Source organism: Phascolarctos cinereus, unplaced genomic scaffold (genome assembly GCF_003287225.1).
Source record: "Phascolarctos cinereus isolate Bilbo 61053 unplaced genomic scaffold, phaCin_HiC Scaffold_7;HRSCAF=346, whole genome shotgun sequence".
NCBI lineage: Eukaryota > Metazoa > Chordata > Mammalia > Diprotodontia > Phascolarctidae > Phascolarctos > Phascolarctos cinereus.
The window spans coordinates 61,710,411-61,723,346 of record NW_027556180.1 but is presented as its reverse complement, the minus strand read 5'-3'; the positions used below and the strand labels follow the sequence as shown (position 1 = coordinate 61,723,346).

The 12,936-nt window shown below is 38.4% G+C and overlaps 1 protein-coding gene across 1 annotated transcript in view; it reads right to left on the bottom strand.

Moving 5' to 3' along the window:
* WDFY1 (WD repeat and FYVE domain containing 1) overlaps positions 1-12,936 on the bottom strand; it is a 56,941-nt gene that overhangs the window by 23,858 nt on the left and 20,147 nt on the right. The window contains exons 2-3 of the mRNA XM_021002760.2: positions 4,838-4,905; positions 1,102-1,175 (exon numbers count right to left, since the gene is read on the bottom strand). Coding sequence (XP_020858419.1) covers positions 1,102-1,175; positions 4,838-4,905 — 142 coding nt within the window. The remainder of the gene's footprint in view (positions 1-1,101; positions 1,176-4,837; positions 4,906-12,936) is intronic.

The window sequence follows — 12,936 nt, the reverse complement described above, 5'->3', positions numbered from 1 at the left end:
AAAAAGCCTCAAACTATTATTTCTAATATGTAACACTTTAGACCAGAATGTTCAAACCTAAAGTTCATAAATTTTTAATATCTTAATAATGACTTCAATATAACTGGCTATCTTTATAACCCTATGTATTTCAGTTTATGCACTTAAATAAATTATTCTGAGAAAGGGTCCACAGGCTTCCCACATGGCCAAAGGCATTCACAACACCAAAAAGGTTAAGAATCCCAGGTCTACTGGCAAAACCAAGTATCTATAATATTAACAGTTACTGTATTTGAATGTAGAGAGCTAGTCAGTCTTCTTTGAGGGTTTCCTTCTACCTCTTCTGCACCTAAAAGGTGCCACTTATTTGTTCTACCGTCTTGTCTATACTAAAATGGCTCAAGATGAATAAAACAAACCATACTGCTGAGAGTTGTTTCTGACAAAGTACTTTACCAACTCCCACCCCATAACAACAGGGGAAATGCCACAAAAGAGAATGAGAAGGAAAGCAACTTTTTTCAATTAGCTGGATGAGTTTGATCTTTGCATTCTCCACAGCCTGGAGGGCACAGCTGGTACAAACTGCTGATAGAACAAATTAAGGAAAAACAACAAAGGAGAATCATATCTTTATTCCAAAGGAAGTGCAAATATTTTAACAACCCTGCCTCTGTCCACTGAGTCTTTCACATGAAACTCATCACTTGCCTACAGAGTTCCCACCTTCTTCATTCTTGGGGCCACATTCATTCCTCTGCCCCAGGCAATGCCTCTCAGGCTCATACTATTAATGTTGTGCCAGGCACACTAAGGGCAAAATACTTTTGTGGGAAGGTCAAGGAAACTACAAATTATAACTATTTCTATGGGGAAATGCATTCTAAGTTCCTACAGAGAAACTTTTGGAACACACCCATTCATAAATGGGGATAACTCTGTAACGAATTGAGAATGCTTCTGACATAGTCAGAATTATCTATTAGATAATGATAACTGCATTTACAATGTCTAAAACTAACAAATGCTTAGAGGCCAGAATAAAGAAAAACTGTGTTACAGACAAAATTCAAGTGGTTCATATGCATTTAATATTCTTAAACTCCCAGAGCTACCTACCATTATGGCTCCATTATCCTGGCCCACAAATATCCTTCTGCTATCATGATGGTATGCCATAGTTGAGCAAGGAGCTGCCAAAAAACCCAAGGCCAGATTAATAACAGAGTTAATTTTTAAGTCATTTCTCATATGATATGTCCCAAACAGCTAAACTAAAAGCTTAAAAAATAATTAAATAACTTCACATAGTAATAAACTTGTTTTCCTCCTCTGAAATGTGGTGGAGATACTTCAGAAAACTAAATGTCTTAGTATTTTTTAAAGAAGGCATGCAGCTGTGTGATACAAACAGAATGTTACAATGAAGCTTTTCTTCAAGATTTGGGTTTTTTTAACACATGTCACTAAAAAAAGAAAAGCCTACTCAGAATCCTAAAACATCTATCAAGAAGTTGGCTCATGGGACAGCTAGGTGGTGCAGTGGCTAGAGCTCCAGCCTTGCAGTCAAGAGGACCTGAGTTCAAATCCAGACTCACACACCTGACACTTACTAGCTGTGTGACCCTAGGCAAGTCACTTAACCCCAACTGCCTCACAAAAAGAAAAAAAAAAGAAGTTGGCTCATTCAAATACTGTTATAGAGGGGGCCAGATTACGGAGGGTTTTAAATATCGAAGAAAGGCTTTTCTATTTGATCCTGGAGGTGATAAGGAGTCACTAGAATTTATATGAATTGGGGGACTGAACTGGTCAGATTTGCTTTTAAGAAGATCCTCATTATTATTTTATAATAATGGTAATACGTCTACTCTTTTCTCCATCCCTAACAAGGAACTACTATATTATAGGTATGCATGTATGTGGTGGTAGAATGGAAAGAGCGCTGAACTTGCAGTCAGGAGAGACCTATCTTCAAATCTTGCTGAAATACTTCCTAACTGTGACCCTGGACAAATCACTTAACCTCTGTGAGACTAAGTTTCCTTCCCCATTGATACAAAGAGGATAATAATAACCCTTCTGAGGTTGTTGTGAGGATCAAATTGAATAAGGCATATGAAACGCTTTGCAGAACATAATTCTACATATAAATGTTAGCTATTACAATAATTACTGTTAGACTAGGAGGAAAGCAGGAATAAAAGTCAATCTTCTCCTTACAGTAGGAAGCCAAAGCGATGTACCAAGAGAGATGGTTCCTGAAGACCTGTCTGGTTCTATGCCCAGAGTGACCTAGGTCACACCTAATTCCAAAGTTGTCGTTGATAAAAGGTGATGGCATCATTAGACAAGCAAAAAATGAGTGGGGAGTAATGGATTTGGGAGCAATGTGTTTGAACTTTGCTTTGCCATTTGGTTTTTATGATCTGCAATAATCATAATAATAACAATTAGCAACTAGCATATATAGAGCACTTGAAGATTTGCAAAGCACTTTATGTATGTTAACCACATTTGCACCTCAGAAAGTTAGAAACGACTGTTATTCTTCCCCATTTTAAAGATGAGGAATATTAGTCTGACAAAGGTTAAGTGACTTGACCTGAATCATACAGCTAGTAAGTGTCTACAGTAGGTTTCCACTTAAGGCCTCTTGAGCCCAGGGCCATCACTCTATCCACTGCACCCCATACCTGCCTGTATAAAGTAGGGGCTCATCTTGGTGGTCCCTTCCAGTCCCAAGTGTAAGATCCTGAGTAAACAGATTAGGTCATTCTAATGAGCATGGATTCCAACTTTAAGGCCTAAAAGAGATTAAGCTAAGATTCCTGAAAACAGGCAAAACCCAACCAACCAGTAGCATTAAGAAGGCTTTCCATTAAGAGATGAATGTACAGTAGTAGCCAGGTCGGGGGTCCCACTTCCTCAGACTCCTGATGTTTCTAGCAGTTTTTGCGATAATGCTGAGGAAGCATCATTGCTTTGCTTGCAGAAGACATTTTATAAGGGGAGAATGAGACATCAACTTTACACAAAAACATGAGAAATGGAATTAAGAGCTCACCGAGACAATGACAGGAATCATCCTCAAAATAGACAAAAATACAGGTTGCAGGTGTCCTAAGACTTTCATAACCACTAGAGTACTTTACTCAATCGCTAACTGCTCATAGTCAGCTCCTTCTAAAGCAGATACCCTGGGCCCCTGCTACCAGAGGGAGAGGAATGAACTATTGTAAGAACAGTTCTTTCAACACACAGCCTGAACTCAGAAGACCTTGGTGCCCCCAACCTTCTCAGAGCTCGAAAGGAAAGCTTCTGTGGTTATACTGTAAACAAAATGGGTCCCTGTAGTGTTATGTGGATATGGATTCCACCGCTGTATAAACAGAGAAGCCAGGAAGCCAAGTGTCTAGTTGTAGGACAAGCTAAGAGGCAGTTTCATTTTGCAGAGCAAGCTTTAATTTCATTTTCTAGAAGTACTGTGCATATGCTTCAGAAATTCACCTATCAAGAATAACTGTTTAATCTCACTGAATATATAATATATAGCAAAGATAAAAAGCAGGGCAGCTTGCCAGCAAAAAACCTCAGTAGCCTCTCTCCAGTGCAGGGGACAAGTGATAAATCTAATGTCGGAGGATTCAGGTCCAAATCTCACCCCTTTATTACAGCCAAAGTGACCTGGGCAAGTCACAACCTCCCCGGCCTGTTCCTTATCATGTGAATGGGAAGGGGGGGAGGGGGCGGGTTTGGACTAAATGGCCGAGACCTCTTCCAGTTCTAAACCCTAGGGCCCTGTGAAAGCTTACGTGGCGGATTAACACATACCATAAGCATGGAAAATAAAGGTATGGTAAAAAGAAGCTGGTGAAAAAGAGAAAGAAGGTGTTTGCTTGGAAGGGAGACCAGGGCTAAATGGTGAAATCTGTTTAAATGTTCCCTTTGTCTTTCTAATAATCTCTGGAATTCCTTAAGAGCTCAACTTTCAAGTATTCACACTCACCTGAAACGTAAAAATTCAGAGCAAGACCTCTGAGCCTTGCAGTCGAACCTCTTAATTGTACAGACAATGATACCGAGTCCCAAAAAGGCTCAATAACTAAAGTCACATGTACAGTACAACCATGACCAGCGTCTAGATCTAAAACCAGGCAAGTAACTCTTATTAAAAATGCATTTATCTATATGGGAAGCCTTCTTCAATTCTTGGAACTACTGTCAACAGGTGGGTCAGTGGATTGAGTACCAGGCCCAGAGTCAGGAGGACCTGAGTTCAAATCAGGCCTCAGACACATAACACTTACTAGCTGTGTGACCCTGGCCAAGTCACTTAACCCCATCACCCAGCCCTCCCCCGCAAAAAAAAAGGTTACATGGACTCTTCTATTAAAGCATGTACGTGTAACAGAATCACCTCTTCTAGGCCTACTATGATTAATGACATATTCCCCAAGTTTTACTTTGCAACTAAACCTCTTTAATTTCTGAAAACCTCACTAAATGATTTAGCCTCAATGAGCCTGAGCTCCTTCATCTATGAAATGGGAGGGGTAGAGGTGTTACACGATTCCATGGTTCCTGCCAGTTCTAACATTCTATCACACACTAAGTAAAATGGGTGAAAACACAATGACCCTCTTTTTATAACAACTGAGTTGCCCAGTAATAGGCAGTTAAGTTCAAATTGCTTCAAGTTAAGTTTGACAGATATCAATTAAAAAGAAAGGTAAATGAACAACCAAGAAATTTCATATTTTACTGCCTTAGCCCTCAGCCTTTGAAGACACTAGCACTCAAATCCTGCAGTGTCGTAAGGACTGTTAGGCCCCAAACAACAAAGTTCACTTACATGCCATTGTATGATAAATGCTGGGCCAGTACTGACCACTGTCTCGTTTCAGCCACACCCGGATTGTTCTGTAGAGACAAGAAAAGAAGGTGAGAGTCTGTACTGACACTGTCTCTTTTTGCTCTAGAAACCCATGGCGGTGGGGGAAAGGCGTGGGCAGGGATGTCCCTTGAACGCCAAGATATGAAGTTTGATCGTTTTTTTAGTACCTAAGACATTATTACAAAAGTATTTTGGCACACAGTGAGTGTTCAATAAATACTCGTTGACTATTCGTAACTTTCCCTTATAATGTGTTAGAGAATGATCGTGCAAAAAGACAGAGTATTTCTAAGACAGACTGCACATTTTTATTTTCTGAGGGTGAGGTTTTTTGGTCATCTTTCAACATATAAAGAAGGAATGACTTTCTTCAAGTTTTAGAATTCTGGGACTTGGTGATCAAGCTTGTGTTCAAACTGTGAATACACTTATCCTACTCTCAGAAATGGACTGGTATAATGAAAATACTCAGGTGAAAATCAAGAAACCTGAGTTCTAATATTTTATTATCTATGTTAGCCACAGAACCAAAGAGCTGGAAGGGAGATTATAACAATAACAATTTACAGTTGAGAAAGTGTGGTTGTACTCAGGTTAAGTAATTGCCCAGGAGCAAGCAACAATTAAGTAACAGGGCCAATTCAATTAGGGCCGACCCCTGCCATTTGCCTCACACAAGTCCCTAAAATGTTTTGTGTCTGTGACCTCATCTGTATGTTGAGAACAACATACCTGCCCCATCCACCTTTTGTAGGGATAAAAAAAGATATAAAAAAGTGTACATGATGAATATCAATGAAATTAAAACCCTAGGAATTCCAAATTTAACACATAGTCCCTTCTTTAAGGGTCTTATAATTTAGTAGAGCTAGGCCAGGTATGTAACATCCACCTCTAAAAATCCATTCCTAATCTGTAAAATGGAAATAAATATAACTGTCCTGCCTACCTCAACGTAGGTGACACTGTCTGTGAAAAGCAGGTTGTAAATACGACCCAAATGTAAGATACAGTAATGTGCCCTAATATAGAGAGCATATCTGGGGTTACTGAATTCTGGGGAGTGTGTCCTGACTGGGGTTTATACTGAGTATACTATTATACATTTATTTCATTGTACATATATATATACTATATAGACACATATAGCATAAGTAATTCTAAGAGATAAGTAAGATTGAGTTTTTCTCTAATCTCCCTTACATTTAACCATGTAAATATGTTTTTTAGATCTCCTATAGGCTGAGAGATAACAAATTAAGAACATTAGTTTTCAAAGTTCAATCAAGACATGGAAAAAGTATTATTGGAATGGAATGTAACTGACTGAATAGATTATCACTTTTATTCTTCCACTTTATGGTAACACGCCCACGATAATGTTTTCCCAACAGAAGGGCGGTGTCTGGAGCCTAGAAAAAGCTAGTCCAAGAGTAGGTGTCAGTGTTTACTGACTATAAGAAAGGACACTGACAGCACAGACTACTTAGTCACAGATAGAGTGCCAAAGAAAAATTCACTGTACCAGAATCTGAAGGAAATATACTTTAAGAATATCCAACTCTGTTTGTTCTAATTCTAGTCATTTAGCAACGCTCTTTAATTTGGTCTCCTGGGTAGATCTACCCACTAGGGAGGAATGCCTTGTAAGACTGACTAATGTCAGTAATCTTGCCAATTCACACACACACACACACACACACACACACACACACACACACACACACACACACACACTCTCCTTCAAAATCTTTCATTCAAATAATCAGTAAATCCTTTTCCTTCACGGGCACTTCCAATTAATTACCAAGTCCTATAACTCCTTTAATCTGTACCCTTTCTTTCCATGCCCAGTGTCAACACCCTCACTATCTGGAATGTTGCAACAGCCTCCTAAATTATCTCTTTTTGACCAGTAATTAAGTTGTTAAAGCCCACAAAATTCTAAAGGCAAATCAGCTTGGAGTATAAATTTCTTTGTAATTATCTTAAAGAGGAGAACAGTAGATAGAAGATTCTGAGCAGTATTATCTTATAAAACAGCTCAATGATGAAGACGAAAAAACAACAAATTTAAAGAAAATACAGAAACTAGAAATAGAACAGATAAAGAAAGAAAAAAGATCTGCAAAGACTTTAAAACAAACTCCTTTCTCCACAAATTATAATAAAATCACCACCATTTTCATCCCAAATATGCTGTATAAAGAATTTAAAATGGTACTACAGAATACACAGAAAAACTCCATACTAGGGACGACAAAATTTTGAAGGCACTGAGGAATCAGTTCTCAAGAGAGACAGGAGGTTACTAAACACTTCTGGAAAAAACAATAACTTCAAACCTTACTATGACCAAAAAAAAGTGATACAAAATGCCATGATAACTTGCAGTTCAAACATCTCCTTTTCCCATCACTACAACTTTTATGACAATCCACGTACATATATAGAAGGCTTCCTTATGGTATACAAAAGGAATAAGCAGGCTTTTGCAAATGATGGCTGGCAGCAAAGAACTGCTTTTACAATCAGTCACAGAAATGACTGAATAGTATAGAACATATGAAATCCCACTGTGTATCTTGTTGGCTATGGAAAAGTATTTTATTTGGTAGATTGCTACTTTCAAAGCCCTCCTTCAATAAACTGTCTCCCAAGTTTATGCCTAAATTATGCAATATTCCTCGAAAGACATGAGATAAACTTTGTTTGATAAACTTTGTTTAGTGAACTTCTGACTTTAACAAGTGATTCAACAAGGAAATGTATTTGCCAAAGGCTCCTAAATAAGATCCGCATCAACATCTAACATTTATGTAATGCTTTAAGGCTTGCAAAGATTATCTCCCATCTGATCATCACAACAATCCTGTGATGGCATAGGGTGTCATTATCTCCATTTTACAGATGAAGAAACTGAGGACAAGAGAAGTTAAGTGACTTGAACAGCTAATAATCATCTAAAGCAGAATCTGAACTTGTATTCCTGACTTCAAAGTCCAGCATTCTAGCCACTCCATCACCTGCCTCCTTTCGGAGGTCAATCTAAACATTCACACAGGAAACACAGACTGGATGAAAAATACAAAATTTTCCACACTATTGTATATAGCTGGATAAACAGCTCAGAGTGTCTATTAGTATATAATTGTAAAGGTGGACATTTTTGCTTTTTTAACAGATTCTAGATACTTTCATCATTTAATCACAGAATCAGAGTGAGAATGGAACTTGAGGACAATCTCAAGGGATTCTTAAACTTTTCTGTGACAGAGCGACCCTTTTATACCCCCCCTAATCAATTCGCATGTGCCCATGGCATGATTTCAAATGAATTCCAGCAAATAATCAAGATGAAAGCATGAACTCCTATGTTGAATGGTTCTTCACATTTCTTACCTATCTACTCCAAAACATCAAACTAAAATAGAGAGCTAAGCTTCATTCACTCTACAACTACTCTTTCAAGAGGTGGGGCCATCTCTTCCGCATTTTCTTCATTTTCTATACTCTCCATAGGTAATCTCGTAATTGCAATTTTAACTATCATCTCAGCACTCTAGTGTCCAGGCCAGCATCCCCAAGTACACTGTTACCTCTCACTGACATCTTAAAAGTGAACTTGTCCAAAACTGAGATCATCTCCCTCGCTTCCAAAACAAAACCACTGCTCTTCCTTCTCACTTCTCTATATCAACACCATTATCTGCCATATTCAAAACACTTGTGTTACTTTTCCAAACAGTTCCCAACTTCTGTTAATTCTAACTCTTTAACAACTCTCCAGTAGATGCCTCCTCTTCCCTATCCCCACCGCCCACTACCGTGTTATCATCTTCATTACTACACCTTAGGACTATTACCTAAGGTACTGCTATCCAGGTAACCTTTAAGTATTCCTCACACTAATCCAGACAAATCTCTTTATTCATTCATTTATTATTTATCAACAACCAGTTAAGAGCTATGTATGTATATGTCACAAAGCAAACACACAGAAACATGTAAACATATACACTTTTGTATATATGTATATATATTTAGGTGTCTGTATACACGCACACTTTGACATGTAGGTTCTTTTCCTCTTTTTTGATCTCTTTTGATCTCTTTGATTCCAAGCTTAGTGACTTTGGGGCATAATTCTAAACCACTTTCCAGAATGGTTAGACCAGTTGTACATTAATGTGTCTATTTTTCCACGACCAAAACAACTGTTTTAGAGATGAGGGAACTGAGACCTGGAAAGCTCACAATCTAACCGAGATCATAAGACTTTAAGTGGCTGAATTAGGAATCAAACACAGAAGTACTCTGAATCTCCATTCAGCGCGCGTTCTTGCATGCTGGAGGACACCACACCTCAGGATGAAGGGGTAGAGAAATTCTGAAAATCCAGTAAGACTTTCCAGATTAAAAACCCATCTGTCAAAGTAAAGGTGGTCGTACAGTATCAAAAAATATTTTGGAAAACATAGTTCTAGGATAAAAAGCAAGAGAGGTCAAAGACTTACAGAAGCCTCAGGACTACATAGCTGAACCCTTTCCAGAAGAAGCTAGAAGAGGATGGCACTTACACAGGGTTTTAATACATGTCATCCCAGCTAATCTTCATAACAACCCTGGGGAACAGTGGCTATTATCATCCTCATTTTTACAGATGAAGAAATCATTGCTGAGAGAGGTTTAAGTGACTTGCCCAGGATCACAGCTGGTAGGCATCTCTGAGGTTGGATTCCTGCTCAGGCCTTCCTGTCCCCAAGTCCAACACTATCCACAATTCTACTTCACAGCCTCATAAGGTACTAGACCACCAAGTAATGTCACCAAAAATTACATTTGAAATTGATTATAACATAGGATATGGCAGCCAAGGGCAGCACTAAAACAGCAGTTCATATTTATAAAGCATTTTGAGGTACTTTCTGTACATGATTGCATGTGAATCCTACAACAACCCTGTGAAGTGCTACAAGTATTATTATCCCCATTTCACAGTTAAGGAAATTGAGGCTGAAATAGGTTAAGGATCACAGAGAGTGTCAAAGGCAGGATCTGAGCCAAGGTCCTGACTCCAATGTAGTGGCCCAGAACTGAACAGGAGACTACAAGTGAGCTGATTTCCCCTTGGGAAATTGCATAGTGCTCATTTTAATGACCAAAGCCTTCTCCTCAAAACAGAGGCTCCATTCTTTTTTTTTTTAAATTTCAATATTCTTCTGGTGATGCTATATGTTTTGTTTTGTTTTGTTTTTTAGGCAATTGGGGTTAAGTGACTTGCCCAGGGTCACACAGCTAGTAAGTGTCAATGTTTGGTCTGAGGCCACATTTGAACTCAGGTCCTCCTGACTTCAGGGCCGGTGCTCTATCCACTGCGCCACCTAACTGCCCCTATGGTGATGCTCTATGGCTGCAAGTCACTGAACAGAATTAAAGCTGAGAGTCACCCAAAGGGCAACAGAGAAGTCCATGGTCATAGGGTCATAGTATCACAGATTTAGGGCTTGACAGGACCTGAAACACCACTGAACTGAGCTCAGTCCCATACATTTTATACCTGGAGGCTCAGAGAGATTAAGACTTGCTCAAAATTTGAGCCCAGATCCCTTGACTTGAAAGACAGTGGTTCTTGACACTGTTTCACATGGGCAGGCATTTGATGGCAACATACTGTGCTGCCAACAAGGAATTACAGAGAATAAGCCTCCTAAAGGGTATCAGAAAAATGTATGATCAGAAATGGAGACAGGCAAGTCAGATCATTAGAGTAAAGACTAATCAACACATAAGTCACGTGCTCTATGGGAAAACACAAGATAACACACCAGTCAAGTGCTCCACTGATATGATACACATGAGCTGTCAAGAGATGGAGAGGAAAGCCCTCATAACACAGAGGAGACCAGACCTTCCCCCATCCCCAAGGCCTGGAATGTTCATGGGACAAGGAGCTACACAGCATGAGATGGCAGCACAGGCTGTGACTGGCAAATCCAATGAACACCCACAGTGCGGAGGTCACAGAGCTAGCAAAGTAAGTCAACAACAGGCACCTATCATGTAGTCACTTTGTGTCATATCCTCCCACCAGAATGAGCTCCACGAGAGGGAGGGCCCAGGCATATCAAAATGCTGACTCCAGGGGCAGTTAGGTGGCGCAGTGGATAAAGCTCCGGCCTTGGAGTCAGGAGGACCTGAGTTCAAATACAGCCTCAGACACTTGACACCTATTAGCTGTGTGACCTTGGGCAAGTCACTTAACCCTGATTGCTTCACCAAAAAAAAAAAAGATCAAAATGCTGACTCCCTTTGTCCTGAGCAGCCTATTCTACAGAGTAGGCAATCATCTGCAGGGAATAGTTTGATTACCCACAGTCCATGGCTGAGACATGGTAGAGAAATTACACATAGCAGATGTTCACTAAATAGCTGTGGAATGAATGAAGACAGAACTTAGAAATCTTGGTTTCTTTTTTTTTTCTTTCTTTCTTTCTTTTTTTTTTTAGGATTAAAGACTTTTATTTTTCTTTCCAGAGAACAGATTTGGATCTAGGTTTTTAGATATAGATACACATATGCTGCACCCCCATAACTCAGTGTATATATTATTACACTTGTACATAATACTATATATTACAGACATAACATAGAATGGGGTGTGTATATATATGTGTGTATATACATATATATATACACACATGTACATAATTACAGATATTGCACAGTATGGCATGTATATATTATTGCACATGTACATAATACTATATATTACAGATATCACATAGTATGGGATGTATATATGTTATTACATATGTATCTAATACTATATATTAGACATCACATAGTATGGGGTACATATATATTACTGCACATGTATATAACTATCGATATCACATAGTATAGGATGTGTATATATATTACTGCACATGTACATAATATGTATGACAGATATCACATGCTATGTATACAACACACACACATATATATATATATATATACACACACACACACACACATATCATAATATATATGTATTAAGGTTAGTGTATATTTGCCAAATAACACTTTTAAAAGTATGTTTGAAAATGCAGAATAGGTGAGAAAAATTGTTCACTGTAAACATTACTTAACATAATAGACCTGACAGCTTGAGAAATTGTCTGTTAAACTATGTTCATTTTAGATTCCTATTATTAAATTGCATTCAGCAGAATTTCAGGTTGAACCTACTTTTATAACATGGGCTTTATTTGTATTTTAAATAAGATTCCTATGTTATTCAGAAGCCAAGTTGTAGTATGCCTCTGACCTACATGTGATCTGCCCCACCTAGAGACACAAAGCACACAGAACCTTTAAACATGCTTTAAAAACACACACACGATCTTATTACAAAAAGCAAACACGTGAACCAAAATCCTGCCTCCCACTTATTCTCTACCTTACTCCAGCTGCCTTCTACACTTTTTAGGTTCTTTTCTGCTAGAAGTTTTAAAGAATTAGGTCTGTGAGATTCAGTAATAGTGAAATACCAGTTTTGCACTTTATCTTAACCCTTTTTATTTATTTGCCACAGGAAGGTTTTTTAATCCCTTGCTTTGTTTTAAGAATTTAAGCAAATGGGGAAACTCCCAGTGGAAGCTTTCAAAAGGTCTTTTTTTTTTTTTTGCATTAATGGAATCTTTGCAGCGATCCTAGTCTTATTTACCATAAAGCTAGTCTTTGAGAGCTGTCATTCCATTCTCTCCACAGTATTGTTAATTGACTGATAGAAAAGATAACTAGAAAAAACCTTTCGTGACTGAAGGAAGGGATCAAGGTGTGACTCAAAGCCCAGGCTTGGTGAGTTTTTGCCTCTTGATCCCCTTTCTATTTCGAATAAAAACTACTGAACAGGGAGAGGAGAACAAAGTGCATTAAAAAGCATTCAGAAATGTTAAGCAACAATAAAACCCGTAGCCATTTAAATGACAGCAGCTGAATATTTGAATTAACTCTGTGTTTGGCTTAATTTGGGGTCCTAATTATTCCTAACTTACGTGAGCGAAATCTTG